The 22,436-nt window shown below is 39.0% G+C and overlaps 1 protein-coding gene across 1 annotated transcript; it reads left to right on the forward strand.

Annotated features, from left to right (window-relative positions):
• Positions 1 to 320: 320 nt before the first annotated feature.
• LOC103508283 (fat-like cadherin-related tumor suppressor homolog) lies at positions 321 to 20,194 on the forward strand. The gene is made up of 3 exons (XM_026822926.1): positions 321 to 3,619; positions 3,736 to 3,848; positions 20,100 to 20,194. Exons 1-3 carry the CDS (start codon positions 357 to 359, stop codon positions 20,177 to 20,179), a joined length of 3,456 nt encoding a protein of 1,151 aa, XP_026678727.1. The 5' UTR covers positions 321 to 356; the 3' UTR covers positions 20,180 to 20,194.
• The last annotated feature ends 2,242 nt before the right edge of the window (positions 20,195 to 22,436 follow it).

The raw sequence follows: 22,436 nt of genomic DNA on the forward strand, positions 1-22,436 counted from the left end.
TCGAAATAAAAGTTCAGGTACCGCGTTGGAAATAATCCGAAATTACCTCACCAGTTTGACTATTGTTTCATTCAAGATTTCTTATAAACTGATTAAAAATATAAAATTGAACTTGGTTTCCTAAAGTACAGCTGTGAATTGGTATAAGTCTTCTCTCCTTTTATTACGAGTTGAAACCTCATTGAGAAATAAATAATTTCAAGTTTTCAAGGAGTCTTTTCATATTTTCAATTCTTTTTTATTCGTGGTAATTTTACCGATCTTGAATATTTCATGACATGTACTAATCTGCTATTGTTGTTTTCTATGTTTCAGATACATGAGATGGTGGAAGTCTGCAGAAACCCTGGATTATAATGGGAATGAGATGGACGCCACTAAACCAGTGGTTGACAGTTGTGGCGTTATTATTGCCAACAGTTATCTTGACATCAGATGACATAGGTCGATCCTCGAGTCTACGTTTTACTCAAAAAGATTACAATGTCAGCATATCAGAAAATTCAAATTCTAAAACTTACGTTACCCCGGAAGAAAAGATGGGTATCTACCGGGGAACGAGTGAAGTTGACATTCGATTTAAGATATCATCTGGTGACCGTGACAAATTCTTCAAAGCAGAGGAACGACTCGTTGGTGATTTTTGGTTTCTCTTAATCAGGACACGAACTGGAAATACTGATGTGTTGAATCGAGAACGTAAGGACAAATACATTTTACACATTAAAGCCACCATCACTCATAGGGATGGAAAAAAGGCATCTTACGAAGAAACAACATGTAAAGTTCATGTGAATGTCCTTGACACCAATGACTTGAATCCACTCTTCTACCCTACAGAGTATGAAGAGACTGTACCAGAAGATCTTCCACTGCATACGAGTATACTGAGAGTTTCAGCAGAAGATGCTGATCTTGGGAGAAATGGAGAAATTTATTACAGCTTTCGAGACATGAACGAACAATTCTCAATACATCCTACAAGTGGGGTCGTCACTCTGACAAGACCTCTGAAGTATACTGATCGATCTGTACATGATTTAGTTGTCTTGGGACAAGATAGAGGCTCCGTTTTCAAAGGAGGCGGAAAACCAAGCTCGGCAAAATTAAAAATCAAGGTCGAACAAATAAACTTGTACGGGCCCGAAATTTATGTTCAAAGTTTACCCGATATTGTAGAGCAATCATATGCCGACATTTATGCAATTGTTAGAGTTGTCGATAGAGACGCTGGTATTCATGGGGAGATAGCAAGTCTGGATATTGTTGATGGAGATCCAGACGGCCATTTCCGCATTGTTCCTACAAAAATTGATCCAGGGACTAAGAAAAAGGAGTACAATATTGTAGTTCTGAAACTATTAGATCGAGAAATAGCCCCACTAGGTTATAATCTAACCCTACGCGCTGTAGATAAAGGTACTCCACCTAGAGAAACATATAAGGCAACTCAAGTTCACCTCGTAGACCTGAATGATAATAAACCCGTTTTTGATCGAGAAATTTATGAAGTGGATGTTCCTGAAACTACCCCTGTAAATACTCCAATAATAAGACTGAAAGTTTCAGATGCTGACGATGGTAAAAATGCTCAAGTTTTTCTAGAAATTGTAGGTGGAAATGAAGGTGGTGAGTTCAACATTAATCCGGAGACTGGAATGTTATACACAGCTGTAACTTTAGATGCTGAAGATAAAGCGTTTTATACGCTCACTGTAAGTGCTATTGATCAAGGTAATGCTGGTACACGTAAGCAGTCAGCAGCTAAAGTAAAAGTAAATATTGTCGATACTAATGATAATGACCCACTCTTTGACTCACCAGAGATGGAAGTAAGCATCAATGAGAATGAACCAGCTGGTACTTCTGTGATAAAAGTTACAGCTAAAGATAAAGATTCTGGAGAAAATGCTTACATTTCTTACAGTATAGCAAATTTGAAACCAGTGCCTTTTGAAATCGATCATTTTTCTGGAGTCATAAAAACAACCCAAGTTCTGGATTATGAGTCTATGAGAAGAGAATACATTCTCAGAGTTAGAGCATCTGATTGGGGACTTCCTTATAGAAGACAAACCGAAATGCAGTTGAAAATAAAATTACTCGATGTTAATGACAATAGACCTCAATTTGAGAAAGTTGATTGTTTGGGTCATGTTCCCAGGAATCTTCCAATCGGTAGAGAGATTATTACTTTGTCTGCCATAGACTTTGATGCTGGTAACATCATCAGTTATCGAATTGTAAGTGGCAACGAAGATGGATGTTTTGCCCTAGACATAACTTCCGGTGTTTTATCCATTGCTTGTGATCTAACAGATGTGAGAGTGAATGAAAGGGAAATCAATGTTACCGCTACAGATAGCGCCCACTTTTCTGATGTTGTGCGAATAAGAATAAATCTGGTCAGCGCCAGAAGAATCCCCGAGCCAGGAAAAACTCTGGAAAATGATAGCGGGGGATTTGAATGTAAAGACACAGGTGTTGCTAGAAGACTAACTGAAGTTTTGGCTGCCGCGGAGAAGAACAATTTGAGATCTCAATCCTACCAAGAAGAATTTGCTATGATGCCGAGTCGATATGGGGAAAATGTTCATGTCCCAGAGTTCTTCTCATTTCCTATCGAGCTTCAAGTTAACGAATCAGTTCCTCTAAAATCCACCTTGACTAAAATAATTGCCCGTGATAGAGATCTTGGCTACAATGGAAAACTTGTATTCGGTATATCATCTGGAGACAATGACTCTGTGTTCCGAATAGATCCAGATTCAGGCGAATTGAAAGTCGTTGGATACCTAGATAGAGAAAGAACGTCAGAATATACCTTGAATATCACAGTCTATGATTTAGGAAAACCTCAAAAATCGACGTCCAAAATGCTTCCAATAACAATATTAGACGTGAATGACAATCCTCCTAAATTTGAAAAATCGCTTGCTAGTTTTCGAGTGACGGAAAATGCTCTCAATGGAACTGTTATATTCAAGGTGAATGCTACTGATTTGGATCTTGGAGACAATGCCAAAGTAGTTTACTCTCTAATGACCGACACTCAAGATTTTGCTGTCGATTCAGCAACAGGTTCCCTGTATGTCTCTGCATCTCTTGATAGAGAAAGACAAGACTTGTATGAGCTTAAAATAAGAGCTTCGGATTGTGATGGTCGAAACGACATGTATACTTTACATGCTGACGCTTTAGTCCGAGTTACCATTGATGATATCAATGATAACGCACCAAACTTTGCCTTACCAAATTACTCTGTGAAAGTTCGTGAAGACATTCCAGTAGGAACAGTAGTGGCCATCTTGTCAGCAAGTGATCCTGACCTGGGACAAGGAGGCGTTGTACGATACACGATAGTCAGTGACAACGAGGCAGATGATGTCTTCTCAATTGATCGCTTGACAGGTACAATAAGAGTTGCCAAACCTTTGGATTTCGAGAAGAGACAAGTTCACAGTCTTGTTGTTCGGGCGAAAGATAACGGATCCCCGCCATTATATTCTGAAGCCACGCTTATTGTAGAAGTATCTGATGTGAATGAAAACATGAATGCTCCAGTATTTAGTGACTTTGTATACCAAGCGACTGTCAAGGAAAATCAACCCATTGGTACATCTCTGAAGCCACGCTTATTGTAGAAGTTTCTGATGTGAATGAAAACATGAATGCTCCAGTATTTAGTGACTTTGTATACCAAGCGACTGTCAAGGAAAATCAACCCATTGGTACATTAGTAATCACCCTCAAGGCTGCAGATGCAGATCCTCCTGGAATGAACTCCAAGATCAGCTACTCCGTCAGAGGTGGAGATGGACTTGGATACTTCACGATCGATAACGAAGGTGAGTCCAATATTTTTCATACTTCACTTACCTATTTTATTTTATTTCGTATAAGAGTACTATGTATATTACATATTAGGTTAGTTTGTTTGGAGTATTTTCTTCTTTGCCCGTTTTATCTACTTCAGAGCCCATTGGAGAAGAGAAAACGCATAAAAAACGAATACATCTCGGATTTTACTGGCTCATTCGGAAAAGCTATACGAGAAGAGATTTTATTCTCAAACGTATTCAGTACCGGGTGTAAGGCCTATGTTTTGCCTTTTAATTTCCTGTCGAGATTTTTACTCTGTACGAGAAGAGATTTTATTCTCAAACGTATTCAGTACCGGGTGTAAGGCCTATGTTTTGCCTTTTAATTTCCTGTCGAGATTTTTACTCTCTTTTGGGATTTTTTTCTCTCTCCGTTTATTTTCTCCTCACTGTTTATGCCTATTTTCTTCATATCCTAATGCAAAATATATTTGTTTATTTTCAAAATGTTGAAATTTCCATTTTGATTTCGAAAAGCAGAATCTTTCCATTCACCATTTGCCGCCCAACGTATCCTCTCCTCCTCCTCCTCTTCCTCCTCGTTCTATTTTCCCATATCCCATTTGTATGCAAGACAAATTGTGTTGCCGCGTACACAGGCTGAAAAATGCTTTCAGTTACATTCTAATGTATTTCCTATACTCTGCCATGTTTACCTTCCTATCGGTATAGGACGCAGGGTCGTTATTAAGGGGGGGGGGAGAGGTGGCCAACCCCTTGAGCTTCATTGTTCTCCTTTACTGTAGGCCAAAGTCCAGAAATATAGATGAATTGTATAGAATTGATAATAAAAATCATCATTATTGGAGCATCTCCCCTATTAGTAGGCTTGCCAAATATCCAAAATGTCGATTCGGGACGCGAATCCGCGAACATAATTGCCAAATCCGCGAACATAATCGCTTGAGAATTTTCAAATCCCCCTTTTCTCTTACCGTTATCCACATGGTCAAGTTAATTTATGATTATTTTCCTTGGTTACAAAGCAATGGCATTGGTATTATTTATGGGTGAAGCTCCATTTCCCCCATATATGTTTTATCCCTGCATTTCTATTCCTCTATGTACGAAACTTATTATTTTTATTTCTTTTAAATAAATAAACAAAGTTACAGTTAAACCCATATCATCAGCACAAGAAATACGCCACGTGTGACAATTTCCAGGAAAATCAGCTTAGCAAATTTTAAGAGTACTGAACTCAACTTCAAGCAGGGAAGAGGGACTTTTTTCGTCCCTCCTAAAACAAAATAAAAGTGTCCCACTTTTCTTCTTAGGCGTTTCTTTACGAAAAACGTGGAAAGCTTATTTTAAAAAGCTCGTATCATACACTTAGCGTATACATATTAATGTTTACATAAGAAGTTTTTTAATCAAAACTTTTTTATATTTTCTTACACAACATATACCTGTCTATCTAGATGCATTTATAATTATTGTATTGGTGCCTTTCACTACTACGCTCGATTTCTTGGTAGAAAGATGAGCAGATTTTTTTCCCCTCCTGATTCGAAAGAAAAGGTTGAAAGGTCTATCTTGTAGAGGTAGCTGTAATACGGAATGGACTAACTTGCCCTTACAAGCTCAATGAAAAATTCTTACTCGCTGGAAATAGGAAGCAGAGGAGGGGTCATGAACGAACATTACCCAACTTTCTGTGAATCACATTAACCCTTGCCGTGTGCCGTGAACTAAGAAATGGGATATCAGTGATATCAAGTCGAATGATTACGGAATGGATTAACTTGCCCTTACAAGCTCAGTGAAAACTTCTTACTCGTTGGAAATAGGAAGCAGAGGAGGGGTCATGAACGATCATTACCCAATTGTCTGTGAATCACATTAACCCTTGCCGTGTGCCGTGAACTAAGAAATGGGATATCAGTGATATCAAGTCGAATGATAGAACGACATGAGCACTATGTAATATGTATAGTTATGTACCTATATCAACTCATCGTAAAAGGTTGTTTAGGACCGCAAGTTGATGGAAGCTTCACCCCATACGGGTTTCCACATGTTTAAAATCAGGTCCTTTGAACCATTTCCGCATTGTTCCTACAAAAATTGATCCAGGGACTAAGAAAAAGGAGTACAATATTGTAGTTCTGAAACTATTAGATCGAGAAATAGCCCCACTAGGTTATAATCTAACCCTACGCGCTGTAGATAAAGGTACTCCACCTAGAGAAACATATAAGGCAACTCCACGGAATGGACTAACTTGCCCTTAAAAGCTCAATGAAAACTTCTTACTCGTTGGAAATAGGAAGCAGAGGAGGGGTCATGAACGATCATTACCCAACTTTCTGTGAATCACATTAACCCTTGCCGTGTGCCGTGAACTAAGAAATGGGATATCAGTGATATCAAGTCGAATGATAGAACGACATGAGCACTATGTATGTATAGTTATGTACCTATATCAGCTCATCGTAAAAGGTTGTTTAGGACCCCAAGTTGATGGAAGCTTCACCCCATACGGGTTTCCACATGTTTAAAATCAGGTCCTTGAAATCAACAAATTAATCATTTTATGTTCAAATTGAAGATTTGAAGAGCCGATGGTAAAGGTGTTCGTGTCAAGGAGGGTTAAAAGTTGCTCATCAATTATTAATTTGTTAGAAGAAAGTTTAGAATTCTTCTCATCATCGCAAGGAGTAATAATGGTGTGATCATGATCATAATGGTAGTAATGAGTTTTTAAAAGTAGCGTTTGGAGGAAGAGGAGAACGGAAAATCCTTACCTGTTAAGCGTCAAATTATCATTTGTGTAACGCCATTGAGAATACCTCCAAAGTAGAAGAACCACTATTATTCACTGGAAATAGAAAAGATGAGAAATGTAGACAACGAAATCAGCTTTAATCTCTAGGTACCACTACTAATGAATTACAGATATACATATATCTGTAATTAATCAATTCAATTAAATACAACAGTAGCAAAAACCCGATTAAAACTGGAGCGGAAAAAAAAGGGAAAAAGAATTTCTGAACATTAATTAGTATTTAATCAGTCGAATACAAGTACTCTCATTAATTTTGTTCTATATCCCATGCTCTCCCATTTGAAACCTCGCCCGCTCCCTCCCATTCCCCATTTGATATAATGTAATCCATCATGACAGCAAAGAATAAAGCGACATCCACTTGTGACACTATTGATACCCCATTGCCGTCGGATTAATTTCCATAGTCATCAAATGGGATCACAATGATGATGATGATGATGATGATGATGATATTCTAACGGCGGATGCTATGTTTTATTGTCGACCTCCTTGCAGGCATGGATTATACATTTTACTAGGACTTGAGGTCACATTTTACTATGACTTGAGGACATAGTTTACGAATACTTGAGGTTATTGCTTTTTGTGGGGAAAAAAGGGGGGTGTAAAATTGGGCCGAATTGTAAATTGTAGATAGTTACTGGAAATGAAAAATAAGGAGCCCTAAAAATGGGACACAAGAAGTCGAATTGTAAATTGTAGATACTGGAATTGTCTAAAATATAAAGTATAAACATAAGGAGCCCTCAAAATGGGACACAATTTTAGCCGTGGTAAAGAATCGAACCCATAAGCCTCCGTTTACCAGTTGGGCGCTTGCTACCGAGGAATCAATCATTGTCATCCACACCATACATACCTTCTGTGTCCGGTACAATGTCACCATTTACATCTGTCACTCCTAGAAGCGTGCGACTTGTACTGCTCTCTCAATTGCACTGAGTCCTCCTGGGTGCATGCATGTTTGTGGTCGCAGACAAGGAGGTAGTCGTTTGTCTGGACCTCACCATACTCACAGTAGGAGTCGTCCACGTATCTCCACTTTTCCAGTGTGTATATACACCTGGATACACTGGTTTGGAGGCGGAGTTGGTAAAATCGATAGACTTCCCTTTCTCCATATGTACATACTGCCTACCTATAGCAATACTATGTACTCAAGTCTTCTTCGCCTTTTCCCTTGTACAGACGGGGTCGGCGTTTTTCGTCAGCCTCTTCAGCCCTAACCAGGGTGATCGCTTTGGGCTAACATTTGGTTTTGGCTACAAATTTTACGAGTGGATGCCCTTCCCTCTCAACCTTTGAAAACTGATCCAGGGACTAAGAAAAAGGAGTACAATATTGTAGTTCTGAAACTATTAGATCGAGAAATAGCCCCACTAGGTTATAATCTAACCCAAACTGATCCAGGGACTAAGAAAAAGGAGTACAATATTGTAGTTCTGAAACTATTGGATCGAGAAATAGCCCCACTAGGTTATAATCTAACCCTACGCGCTGTAGATAAAGGTACTCCGCCTAGAGAAACATATAAGGCAACTCTCATGATGATGATATTCTAACGGCGGATACTATGTTTTATTGTCGACCTCCTTGCAGGCATGGATTATACATTTTACTATGACTTGAGGACATAGTTTACTAATACTTGAGGTTATTGCTTTTTGTGGGAAAAAAGCGGGGTGTAAAGTTGGGTCGAATTGTAAATTGTAGATCGGTACTGGAAATGAAAAATAAGGAGGCCTAAAAATGGGACACAAGAAGTCGAATTGTAAATTGTAGATACTGGAATTGTCTAAAATATAAACATAAAAAGCCCTCAAAATGGGACACAATTTTAGCCGTGGTGAAGAATCGAACCCATAAGCCTCCGTTTACCAGTTGGGCGCTTGCTACCGAGGAATCAATCATTGTCATCCACACGATACATACTTTCCGTGTCCGGTACAATGTCACCATTTACATCTGTCACTCCTAGAAGCGTGCGACTTGTACTGCTCTCTCAATTGCACTGAGTCCTCCTGGGTGCATGCATGTTTGTGGTCGCAGACAAGGAGGTAGTCGTTTGTCTGGACCTCACCATAGTCACAGTAGGAGTCATCCACGTATCTCCATTTTTCCAGAGTGTATCTACACCTGGATACACTGGTTTGGAGGCGGAGTTGGTAAAATCGATAGACTTCCCTTTCTCCATATGTACATACTGCCTACCTATAGCAATACTATGTACTCAAGTCTTCTTCGCCTTTTCCCTTGTACAGACGGGGTCGGCGTTTTTCGTCAGCCTCTTCAGCCCTAACCAGGGTGATCGCTTTGGGCTAACATTTGGTTTTGGCTACAAATTTTACGAGTGGATGCCCTTCCCTCTCAACCTTTGCTATTTCTTTAGCAAGGGAAATTCAGGCTGGTATACTCCCTGTTTTTCCTATGTCCATAGCAATACAATGTTCCTATTATGAATAACATCATGTATGTGCTTATTATTTACATTTAAAATAGGTAATTAACGAATTACTCCCGCCCATCGGTCAAGTCCCGAGGGAACGGAGGGGGTATGTCCGGTACAATGTCACCATTTACATCTGTCACTCCTAGAAGCGTGCGACTTGTACTGCTCTCTCAATTGCATTGAGTCCTCCTGGGTGCATGCATGTTTGTGGTCGCAGACAAGGAGGTAGTCGTTTGTCTGGACCTCACCATACTCAGAGTAGGAGTCGTCCACGTATCTCCACTTTTCCAGAGTGTATCTACACCTGGATACACTGGTTTGGAGGCGGAGTTGGTAAAATCGATAGACTTCCCTTTCTCCATATGTACAATGTACATACTGCCTACCTATAGCAATACTATGTACATAAATAGTAATACGATATTCCTATGTCCATAGCAATACAATGTTCCTATGATGAATAACATGTATCATGTATGTGCTTATTATTTATACATTTAAAATAGGTAATTAACGAATTACTCCCGCCCATCGGTCAAGTCCCGAGGGAACGGAGGGGGTCCTGTTATCCCCCCTCCTGCAGCGCCAGAAGAATCCCCGAGCCAGGAAAAACTCTGGAAAATGATAGCGGGGGATTTGAATGTAAAGACACAGGTGTTGCTAGAAGACTAACTGAAGTTTTGGCTGCCGCGGAGAAGAATAATTTGAGATCTCAATCCTACCAAGAAGAATTTGCTATGATAGTGCCAGAAGAATCCCCGAGCCAGGAAAAACTCTGGAAAATGATAGCGGGGGATTTGAATGTAAAGACACGGGTGTTGCTAGAAGACTAACTGAAGTTTTGGCTGCCGCGGAGAAGAACAATTTGAGATCTCAATCCTACCAAGAAGAATTTGCTATGATCCTATTAGGACTCTTGGGCCTCCCTCCCTCGACAAAATCCTGAATACCGCCCTGATAGGAAGTACCCATATATTCCCTACTCACGCATTCCTACCTATTCTCTCCTTTTTTCCTTCCACTCTTCTGTTTGATAGGGTTTTGGGTGTCACAGAAAATGTCTCAGGATTCTCGTGAACCTTGGAATTCTCCGATTGTAAAATCTGAATAGAATAGAATCTGCCAAGTGATTTCCGGCCCTCTCAGACACATACATTGTTCTTTATCTCCTATTCCCCTCCCTCTTTTCCTCCTTCTCTTCCATCTTCTCCCTCTCCTAAAAGTCGTACCTCTATCTTTTCCTTTTTCTCCTCCACCATCCTTCTCTTCTCCTCCATCATCTTCTCCTTTTCCTTCTCCTCCTCCTCCTCCTCCTCCTCCTCCTCATCCTTCTCCATCTTCTTATCCTTTTTTTCTTCCTCCTCCTCCTCCTCCTCCTCCTCCATATTTTTATTTTTCTCCTCCTCCTCCATATTTTTATTTTTCTCCTCCTCCTCCTCCCCCTTCATATTTTCCTTCTTCTCCTCTATTTATTTTCTACGTTTCTTCTCATCCCTCTCTTTCTGTAGAAGTCTAGAAGTGCTAACCAGGAGATTTCCTGACTCTCTCATACACAGATTCTTCTCTATCTTCTTATTCTTTTTTTCCTCCTCCTCCTCCTCCATATTTTTATTTTTCTCCTCCATATTTTTATTTTTCTCCTCCTCCTCCCCCTTCATATTTTCCTTCTCCTCCTCTGTTTATTTTCTACGTTTCTTCTCATCCCTCTCTTTCTGTAGAAGTCTAGAAGTGCTAACCAGGAGATTTCCTGACTCTCTCATACACAGTCACGTCATACAGAGTCCTTTTCACCCTCTTCCTCTTTTTTCTGTCATTTTTCTCCATAAATTCTTGTCTTTTTCTTTTTCCTTCGCTTCTTCCCTTCTTGATATTTCCTTCCTTGTCCTCTTCCACCTTACTTTCCCTTTATTCTCGTCTTCCTCCTCCTCCTCCTCCTTCTCCTCCTCCTCCTCCTCCTTCTTCTTCTTAGGTTATAGAATCCTCCTCTTTTTTTCCCTTTATCCTACTCCTTATTCTTAGGTTAGACTCTAACCTCTCCAACCGCCTTCTCGTCCTCCTCCTTCTCGTCCTCCTCCTTCTCCTCCTCCTCCTCCTTCTTCTTCTTCTTCTTCTTCTTCTTCTTCTTCTTAGGTTATAGAATCCTCCTCTTTTTTTCCCTTTATCCTACTCCTTATTCTTAGGTTAGACTCTAACCTCTCCAACCGTTGGAGAAACACCTTGTTCTTCTTCTCCTCCTTTTACTATTTCCTCTTTCTTCTAAAATGCTCCCTCTTTCTCCTCCTACATCTCCTCCTCTCCTCCTCCCCTCCTCCCCAACTCCTCCGCTCCCTATCTCCTTTTCTCACTTTGCTATATTCAAATTTGTCTTCCACATTTTTTTCCTGCTTCTGTCAACTCCCAAATTTCAAGTCATTTTTCCTCTCCCCCATAAGCTCCTAATGCTCCCTCTTTCTCCTCCTCCTCCTCCGCTCCCTATCTCCGTTTCTCACTTTGCCATATTCAAATTTGTCTTCCACATTTTTTTCCTGCTTCTGTCAACTCCCAAATTTCAAGTCATTTTTCCTCTCCCCCATAAGCTCCTAATACCTGACTTTGCTTATTCCTATATAGGTATGTTTGTTTTGCATATGCCTTTCCCTCTTTTATAAGAAGGTAGTTTCTATCCCCCTACCATTTTTCTGTGCCTTTCGATGTTTTCTTTTTATCTTTCTCTTATATGTTTGTTTTGCATATGCCTTTCCCTTTTTTTATAAGAAGGTAGTTTCTATCCCCCTACCATTTTTCTGTGCCTTTCGATGTTTTCTTTTTATCTTTCTCTTCTAGGGCACTTCTCTCATCCTCCCTTCGTTTTCCCCGTCTCTCTCTCTCCCCCTCCCTCTCTCTTTCCCTCCCTAGGGCTCTTTTCCTTTTTTTATCCCTATACCGCTCTCTCACTCATTCAAACACTGGGTTCTTCTCTCCTCCTCCCTCTTTTCCCCCGTCTCTCTCTCTCTCTCCCTCCCTCTTTTTCTTCTTCTGCTTTTTCTTCTTCGTTTTCCCAGTCTTATCTCTCTCTCTCCCTCCTTATCCCTTTCTTTTTTTCTATCCCTATACCGCTCTCTCACTCACACAGGGGTCAAGCCTTAGAACTTACAATGGCATGGTGGTCACACATTGGTTAGGTTGTGACGTCACTGGAGAATTACAATCCATTTAAAACTTTTGATTAATTTCTGAGCGGTGGCCAGGAAATGGGAAAACTTAGAGAAAACTACTGCAACCCTCTTCACTGTAAAGGTAGAAACACACTCACGTGACGTGATAATAGTGTGGCTATCCTGAACGAGATTACCCACAATATTATAGGGAAACTTTGAGCTACATCTTTCTGACTCCCTATGAGTTCACGTGACTTGACGTGATAGTAGTGTGACTTTTTTTGGTGCTATAACCTTGTCATGGTGATGTTCTCCACAAAACATTTTGGTAAAGTTACGTTCAGCATGTAAAGTTACGTGTGTACCTGGAAAGCGAAGAGAGAAGGAAGACAGGATATTAGGAGAATGCCAGCCGTTCCGAGAGCGAACCTTACCCGTTCAGGATAAAATCCGCCCCGGGCGGGAATCGAACCCAACAGTAACTGAAACTTTTCGTTCTACTGTGACTGAAGAGGTTCCGAAACAGAAGAACACAGGGGAAAGCAATTTTGCAGTAGAAAGCATAACTTGGACTCGGGGGTAAGTTTGGTAAGTTTTCTATACTTTCCTGCTTTCAACCCGCAGAGGCAGAGGTAATCTTATGAGATAACCACACGTAACAGGAGCTGTCAGTTATGTGATGAGAGAGAGACAGAGAGAGACAGAGAGAGAGAGAGAGAGAGAGAGAGAGAGAGAGAGAGAGAGAGAGAGAGAGAGAGAATTGCCTTTCTTCTTCTTTATCCTCCTCCTCCTCCTACTTGTCCTCTTCTCCCTTATCTTCGTTATCACAATAGCAAATACCTTTATACCGTCCTCGAATAAAATTGATATTCCTGACAACGACTTTACAAACAAATGGATCTCATTTTGAACAGATTTTTTAAATTTGTTTGTTGTTGTTGATTGTTGTTGAAATTGTTATGTGAATAGTACAAAAACTAAAGAAAGAATTAAGAAATTGTTTTCCTTTCTCACAGTGTACAGAATTTTTGTAGAGCAAATTTTTTCGAGTGAATACAAACAATATTGAATATCAAGCAATTGATATTATTTCATAAAATAACAATTGAATAGCAATTTATTCTATTCTACTTTATTTCTAACCTAGCTGGAATTCCATTCCAGACGCGCAGTCCGGGTGTGGCGGTGACAAAGTTATCCCGGCCGGGGGCCGCACTTCCATTAACCCGTTGACGTCCGCCACTGACCCCTACTTCTGTGAATGGTCACTCAGTACCCCAACGCCGTACAAGTTGCAAATCTCGTTCACTTCTATCAACATCTACGCCGAGACCTGTGAGAAACTGATGGCTGAGGAAGGCGCGAGTTCAAAATGTCGCTGTAATATTCTGCAGGTAAGCGGACCAAGATTTATTTCGGGAAAGAGTCTCCTCGGATACGGAAATGGAGTGTCCTGGTGGGAGACTAGATGGAGAGACGTTTCATAAGGTCATTTTGGATGGAGAACCTATTTTGGATTTAGATAGTTTATAGCGTTCATAATTAATTTAAGATATTATTATTTCAGTGGGCCGCTCTAGTCTACAGAATAGAATATAGCTTGTTTATCCTGCTGGGACAGGACTGAAAGGTCCCTTTACTCTCGCAGTCTAAACAATGTCTTACTCTTACATATTTCATAGGTAAACAAATAAATAGTTTTATATAATAGTTTTGCTTATTTAAAAATAATAATAATAATAATAATTATAATAATAATATTTTAATTTAATTTATTTTTATTGTACATAATATGACATCAAAAATACATTTCAATGAATACAATTGTACAACGTCATTTAAAGAAAAGAAAAAGAAGGAGAAAAAAAAATAAAAAATAAAATAATATCTAAAATTGTTAAAAAGATAATATAAAGATAATAGGTACTTAATATTAAGATTAGAGATTGCACCGCAATAATAGTAACCAAAGATGTAAAATAATTATGGAAATTAGGTATATGAACACCTGGGTAAAATAATGTCAATGGTAGTAAAATAATATAATAAATATATACGTATGTCAATGATATAAAAATAATATAGCTATATATAGAGTAATGTCAATGATGTAAAATTTATAAATAAATAAATTTTAATAAATAGCAAAATAAGTACGTCAAAAATATTTCAATACTGTCCATTTTAGACCATCCTTACCTTGAACTTTCTGATTGTCACACTGAGAGACGCGTACTACGTTTATCCCTGGGGATAATGGCATTTTAGGCTTGGCACAGGGTGTTAATCAAAATGTTGAATGGACGAGTTCCTATGATGTTACTTTAACTCATTGTCTGATCGTTGTTTTTCAGTACTGGAAATATCCATGTGCTCAAGTTATATTTGACTCGGATCCTGCCCCCGTGGGTCGCCCTATACCCGCTCAAATTGAAGAGATGTCTCAAGCCATGATTCGGTGAGTAAAAACAAAACACTAGTGGTTCTGTGAACTGTATACCTCATTCAGACCGAAAATGGATCCCAAATTTCAAGGATCGACGTGCGTAGATGTAAAAACATGCGTTTTCAGCATAAAACTGATCCTTGTTTTTCATTTTTTACTCACAGGGTAAGTAGGTATGCGGTCTTGTGGAATAAGTTTTAAACATTACAGTAAAAAACTTGAACAATTTTTTTCCCAAAAAAAAAAAAAAAAAAAAAAAAAAAAAAAAAAAAAAACTGATACCTACAACATGTACCTATTAAGCAGCGCGCAGACTGATCATAACACTTCCAACACTTCAGACATTTCCGACAGATTTTGTATTTTGCTTCCTATGTTAAGTAATGGTAGTCCGCACACCTATCCGTATCAGACATTTCCAACAATTCCGACATACTACCATTACTTAACATAGAAAGCAGAATACAGGATTTGTCGGAAATGTCTGAAGTGTTGGAAGTGTATGATCAGTCTGCGCGCTGCTTTATGTTGGATTCCACCAATGTTTATTCAATCATTAGAACTCCTGTTAAGCTAACAGCCAGTTAGTTCCATTTAATTTGTATTGGCTTAACAGGGCTGTTAAGCTAACGGGCGGTTTGAGGCTGCAAAGAAGGTTGGTGAAATCCGCCATTAATCTTTAACACATACACATCAAATATACGAGACCTTGTTTAGACTGCTGGGGTAAAGGGACTTTTCAGTCTTATTCTGGCAGGATATATAAGGTATGTTCTATATATTCTATTTTGACCATCCTCTCTGTTCCTTAAATCATCCTATGAACTCTGTTCACCTTTTTTCTTGTCCTTCCTTGGAAGCCAGCACAGACATAATAGGAAAATATTGGGATGCGTGCAAGAAAATGTACCGTGGCAAGATAATGTACCTATTTTTTTTTTTTTTTTTTTTTTTTTTTTTTTTTAAAAAAATAATGGGTCCCTTTTGGTGTTTTTTTTTTTTTTTTTTTAAGCCGCTGGCTCAGGCCCCCTGAAGAGTACGGAAACGGGGCTTTTGGGACCCGAAACATGTTCCCTATAAAATGTCAAAATATACAGGGCTTGAGATAGCTTTGTGATACACCCTGTATAAGACTTTGGTTAGACTGCGGTGGTAAAGGGACTTTTCAGTCCTATCCCAACAGGATAAACAAGGTATATTCTATTCTATTCTTTTAGCTAACAACAAGAACTATTCTATTCTATCTACCCCCTGTATGATCTCTTTTTTCCAGCGGAATGTGGTGTCAGCGAACTTGTGGCTACCAAGGAGCGTAAAGTGTTCATCTCCCCACCTTATAAACCCAACTTGAACTGTGCCTGGTCCGTCGAGTCCGACATAGGGGGCAATGTAGAGATCAAATTCCTAGACATGGACATTGAACAGATCGACAGCACGTGCAAAACCAGCTACGTTCAACTGGTAAGTTATAAACAGGGAAGTTCAAATGACATATTGCCTTGGCGCCAAACATCATCATCATTAGCCCGCAACATCCCCAACTGGTAAGTTATAAACAGGGAAGTTCAAATGACATATTGCCTTGGCGCCAAACATCATCATCATTAGCCCGCAACATCCCCATCCGGAGCAAGGGCCTCTCCCAGAATGCCTTTGTTCCGGGTAATAATCGGGAAATCCGTATTTTTTCACCATTTTGCTAGTTTGTAGCTTAATGCCGAAAAAAAAGTTGGCAACCCTAGCAATGAGTCTCGCCATCTCGTTGTTGGTCTTCCTGCTCTCCTAACCATAGGCGGTTCTTGCCTAAATTTTTGGGGGGGCTTGATTTTGAAGGTACACCTTCAAAATTTTTATTTAGCTTTATGTAAAAAATCTGGTATGAACATCACACGACTTTCCTTATCCTATTGAATGATGCTTATTTGAGTATTATTTTACCCTAACTTTTACCGTATCTCTAACCGTTTAGTCGGTATAGCTGAAAACCGCTAAAACACGGCCGAAATCCGTCCAAAAGCGGTCAAAAAACCGCCAAGCGCAGCTCCTATCTCAAATTTTCTGTTGCATCCTTGTCACATTTGTGAACTGCATACCAAATTTCAAGTCTCTAGCTCATACCGTTCCCGAGATATTGTTAACCTAGACCGAAAACCGCCAAAAAGCGGAAAAATGCCGCCAACCAATGCACCGATCTTAACCAAAAGCTTCGTGTCGCATCCTTGTCACATTTGACAGCTACATACCAAATTTCAAGTCGCTAGCTCTTACCGTTCTCGAGATATTTTGTTTACAGACAGACAGACACACGGACCAACGGCTGAAACTTTAGATTTAGGCTCTAGGGACCTCAAAACGTGTTTTGGCATCAAAAACTGACCATCGAAAATTTGACCCGATTACATTATTTTCCTTCCTATAGGATAAGGAAAGTAAAAAATGGTGTTTTGGATTATTATTCTGAAATCCAATTTTACCTAGTGTAAGAGGCCCTGATAACTTTGGTCTCTTCGGGCTCTTACCTTTCTTTCCCCTCCAATTATTCTTTTATAGTTCAGGGTGATTTAGTCCCTCCTCTTCCCCTGTCCCACACTTCTTTTTTTACTCCCACGTTATCTTCGTTTCAAGAGAATCAACACGTACATATGTTATCAAAGATTAATTACCTATATTTTTGTATGGCAAAAACTTTTTCTGCACCTACTTCAGTCGTCCATGTGTCCAAAGTGGTCCTACTGCTTTGTGCAATGATTCTCGCCATCTCGTTGTTGGTCTTCCTGCTCTCCTAACTCCATCTCTCGGATACCACTCGTAGCAAAGTTTCGTCCATTTTTCCGGGTTCATTCGCGCCACATGTCCTGCCCACTGCCACTTCTTCATCCAAACTTCTTCTCCCACATCCTTGACTCCAGTTCTTCGTCTAATTTTGGTGTTTCTTATTCTGTCTCTTAGTGATATTCCTAGGATGCTTCTTTCCATTCTCCGTTGACACACTTTAAGTTTTCGGCTTTGTTCTTTAGTAAGTGCCAAGGTTTCTGTGCCATAAGTTAGGACTGGCAGAATACACATGTTCATGACATCTCTTTTTTTTTGGACACATGAAGCACAGAATAGAAAACATTGGAAACTTCTGGGAGAGGCCCTTGCTCCGGATGGGGATGTTGCGGGCTAATGATGATGATGATGATGATGACTTCAGTCGTAAAAGAGTACCTAAGAAAATTAGAAATTGGGAGAAGGGGAGAGAGAGTAATAGAGCAGAAGAAGGAGGAAAAAGAAGAAATAGTTACAAAATAAATCCTTCATACATTTGTACCTAAAATCCTAGGAAATTAAGTGAAAGACAAGAACCATGTGGGGAAGAAGGAGAAAGATTGAGGATAAAAAAGATGAAGTAGAACAGAGGAAGAAAAAGGGAAAAAGAGAAGATGGGAAGGAGAAATAGAGGAAACAGTGTGAGTTTGGGAAGGGATAAAAGGGGAAGTATTGTGGGGAAGTAAAGAGAAAGTATTGTGAGCAGGCAAAAGTTTAAGAGGTGGGAAATTGATAACAATGCATTTTGCATTTAGCTGGAAGGTACATAGGGGAGACAAAACATAGTCAGCCTGCAAAACTTTAGAAATTATTGTATAAACTATAATAACTTTCGAAATTATAAATGTTTTTCAATACCGTTTTATCTCAACAATGGAAATGTACCTTGAGTGTAGGTGTAGAAACTCTTTACTCTTCAGTTCTGAAGGGTTCTCAGCTTCTCAGTTCTAAACATTAGGTACCTACTGCTAATGCTAACTGTATCGATTTCAAATTTAGCCAAAGCCTTAGCCATTTTCCTTCTAATCAATGTTGATCAAGCGGCTAATATTAACACGTTACACGAAACAGAGTTTTATCGTTTTTGAGTATTTCTGTAACCAAAGCATAAGTATTCCTGTAGCCAAAGCCCACATATATGTCTGTAACCTGTAACCAAGGTCTGATACGTATTCCTGTAATTAAAACCCAAGTATTCCTGTAATAACCAAAGTCTAGACCTAGACTCTAGAGTAACAGAAGAGGATGTCTGGCTGAATTGAATATGTGGTGGTGCTGAACCCGATTGCAGACATTAAATAAAAGCAAGCCTTAGCCATTTTCCTTCTAATCAATGTTGATCAAGCGGCTTATATTAACACGAATTAGAGTTTTATCGTTTTTGAGTATTTCTGTAACCAAAGCATAAGTATTCCTGTAGCCAAAGCCCACATATGTCTGTAACCTATAACCAAGGTCTGATACGTATTCCTGTAATTAAAACCCAAGTATTCCTGTAATAACCAAAGTCTATACCTAGACTCTAGAGTAACAGAAGAGGATGTCTGGCTGAATTGAATATGTGGTGGTGCTGAACCCGATTGCAGACATTAAATAAAAGCTTTGAAACTTTTATATCAGTGGCGGGTGTTTTGAAAGGATTATCTTTTTTATGCCGTTGGTTAGGGCTAGGCAGTCCCATTATCTGAACAGTTTAAAAGGTCTCTTCTCAGGAACACCAAACTATAAAGTGCTCTTTTGTCAGAGTGTTGTCCCCTTTGAAAATTGCCAACAGAGTTTACGAGACTCACTTGTATACGAGTAGTTTTAGTCTGAAAACTCAATAAACGAGACTGAAACTTGGCAAAAGTGACTTTTCTAGTTTTCAGCCCCATGTCGATCTAAAATTCTAAATTAAGCTAAAAAAAAAAAAAAAAAAAAAAAAAAAAAAAAAAAAATAAAAAAAAAAAAAAAAAAAAAAAAAAAAAAAAAAAAGTTACAAGATGTAATTATTGATGAGTATGCTGATGTTCATAGAAGGTCAGCATGCTGGATTTTAAATAAATTAATTTCTTCTCCATGTAATTTATTTTAATGTCCCTCACCCTCACCCCAATAAATCCGTCGAGTCTGAAATATGCTATTCTATTATGATGCATTGTAGAAAAGTTTGCAGTTTGGCATTATTACTAGTATCAGTACTAGCATTATCAATTTTTTACATATTTACACTATCTGTTTAGCTTTACAATAGCATCATTCATGCGTGCTGCAAATAGATACCTGAAAATTTCATATTTCCCCATTCAGTTTTACTGTAGTAGAAAAATAGAACTGAAAATGGGAGTTAGGGGTGTTATCTTTGTGGTGTAAGAGGAAGTATTAGGGAGTATGGCGTGGGATAGGGAGTCTGCCAGGGGCTGAATTGTAGGACTGAATGGATTGGATGGAACAGGGACCAGAGGGATAACCAAATAAACGAGACTTTGATTAGACTGCTAGGGTAAAGGGACTTTTCGGTCCTATTCAGGCAGGAATAAACAAGGTCTATTTTCTTCTAGAATATAACACGAACATGTTATGTATTTTGTTTTCATTTCAGGTAAGTTTACAATGTCTTCTGGAGTCAGCGATGTCATCTCAACATATTCCAAGCAAGTACCCACCTATTTATTTACGTAGTTATATATCAATATTTCTGGTAATTTCTGGCAATATGTATGTAAATATTAGATACATTTTTTTTTTTTTTTTTTTTTTTTAATACATATTTTTAACACTGCATTTATTCAAAGATTTCAAATGGGGCTTTCTCTTTCTCCTCGTGCGTATAAAGATAGAAAACCTCATCCGTGTGAAAATTAAAACGAAAACAAAAGAAAAAGCAACTTTCTAATGTCATCAGCATTCTCGTAAGAGTACAGGACGAAAATGCTGATGTTCACATACACAATTACATATATTTTATACAGATGTACACATATAGCTTCTTACTACAGTGACTTGGTTCGGGGTGCATAGTACGCAGAGATGTGCGAACCGCAAAATGCAAAATGGAAAATGCAAAATGCAAAATGTAAAATGTACATTTACATTTTACATTTCAAATTGGAAAGTTGACACACTTTAACTTAAAGTTGACACACTTTAACTTAAAGTGTGTCAACGGAGAATGGAAAGAAGCATCCTAGGCGCCATACTATTTTGCCATATTTTAGCAAAATTTGAAAAAATGCAATAAAATGCTTGAAAAGCCTTATTTTGCCATTTTTTCAGCATTTTTAGGGAAAAATATAAGACTTTAAGAACAAAAAAAAATATTTTCCTAAAGAACTGTACACAAATAGTGGTTATGCTTTGGGGAAACATTTAGCATGAAAGGTCGATTCCTACGTTAAAAGTCCTCAAAAATCCAAATCTGAAGTCAAAACAGCGAAAAATTATTTTAAAAGGTTGAAAATTCAATTTTTATTTGACGTTCCAAAGAAAAATGTAAAACAATTTTGCCTCTGAATCTTAAAAAAAAAATTGCTTGTTTTGCCATGTTTTGAAAAAATAAATGCCATATTTTCTTTTCAAAAAATACTTACAGAAATCTTACTCTGTGTATCGTGGAGAAAATCAAATTCTGCACACGTACTGTGGGTCTACTCTACCGCCTATATCCTACTTCCCAGACTCCGATGTAAATCACATGGAAGACAAGTTGATATTTTACAGAACCGGAAATTCACCGAAACATCGACGAGGCTTTAAATTTGAGTATAGCGTAGTTGGTAAGTGTTTTTTTTACTCCCCCAGTCTAAACAAGATCTTGTAAATTTCATAGGTAATTTTTTTAGGCTTGCTAGAAGGACGTTTAACAACGGAGGTCTTATAGTCCGTAATCGGAAATTCGGAAGAGGACAGGATAGGAAAAAGTCAGCCATTCCGGGAGCGAACCTTATCTGTTTAGGATAAATTATTTCGCCCCGGACGTGAATCGAACCCGTGACCTAGCGCTTACAAGGCAGACACGCTACCTTCCAACCTAATATCTAGGATAGGCCAGTATTTTGATCATAATTATATAGGGTGAGCGAGAAGGATTTTGATTTATTAGATGCCCAGTGGGCGAAACTTGTCTGTTGTCTGCAAATAAAAACCCCCTACTAATGGGTATCACAGTATTACAATTCTTCCATTTAGTCAATATTTATCATAGCTCGTTTCTTTTGTCTTGTATTGCCGCCACTGGTCGCTACTCGATTAAAGTAGCTACTCAATTGTCCTCACGAGTCTGAGTCCACCCCGAACTCCAAGCACAGAGCCGAAAAAAAACCTCGGCTCCACCGGGAATCAAACCCGGACCTCCTGCGTGCAAGCCTAGTGTGATACCCACTCGGCCACGGAGGTTGCTAAGTTACTGAGTCTTCCATCAAGATATGTGTTTAGATTTCACTTGTTTCCAGGGTGTAATCGTGAGTATACCGGTAACCATGGTAACCTGGCACTCCTGAGACAATCTGGTGGCGATTGTATAGTTCATATATCAGCTGAGAACAAGACAAGTACTCTGGACATTATATTCCTGCAGTTCAAGCTGGCAACACAGGTAAAAAAAAAAATTAATAAATATGTGTCTCGGCGTTTTTCCACAAGACCCTAGCAGTTACAGTTCCCTCTGTCAAACCTCTTAAAAAAAATCTTTTATAGTTTATAAACACCCTGTATAATCTCATCTGTTTTGACACAGAACTGCGACACGGACAAGCTCGTTTTGAAGGACGCCTCTAACCGGATTCTGGCCACCCTGTGCGGATCTGCCCTTCCCCTCCCTCTCTTCACCGCCACCTCCAAGCTAACTGCTCACCTTCTCACCAGTGGCAACCAGACAGCGGTAGTGTCGTTTACATATGTGACGTCACAGTGCGGTGTAGTTCTCAGAGACCCGCAAGGA

Source organism: Diaphorina citri, unplaced genomic scaffold (genome assembly GCF_000475195.1).
Source record: "Diaphorina citri unplaced genomic scaffold, Diaci psyllid genome assembly version 1.1 scaffold384, whole genome shotgun sequence".
Classification (NCBI taxonomy): Eukaryota; Metazoa; Arthropoda; class Insecta; order Hemiptera; family Psyllidae; genus Diaphorina; species Diaphorina citri.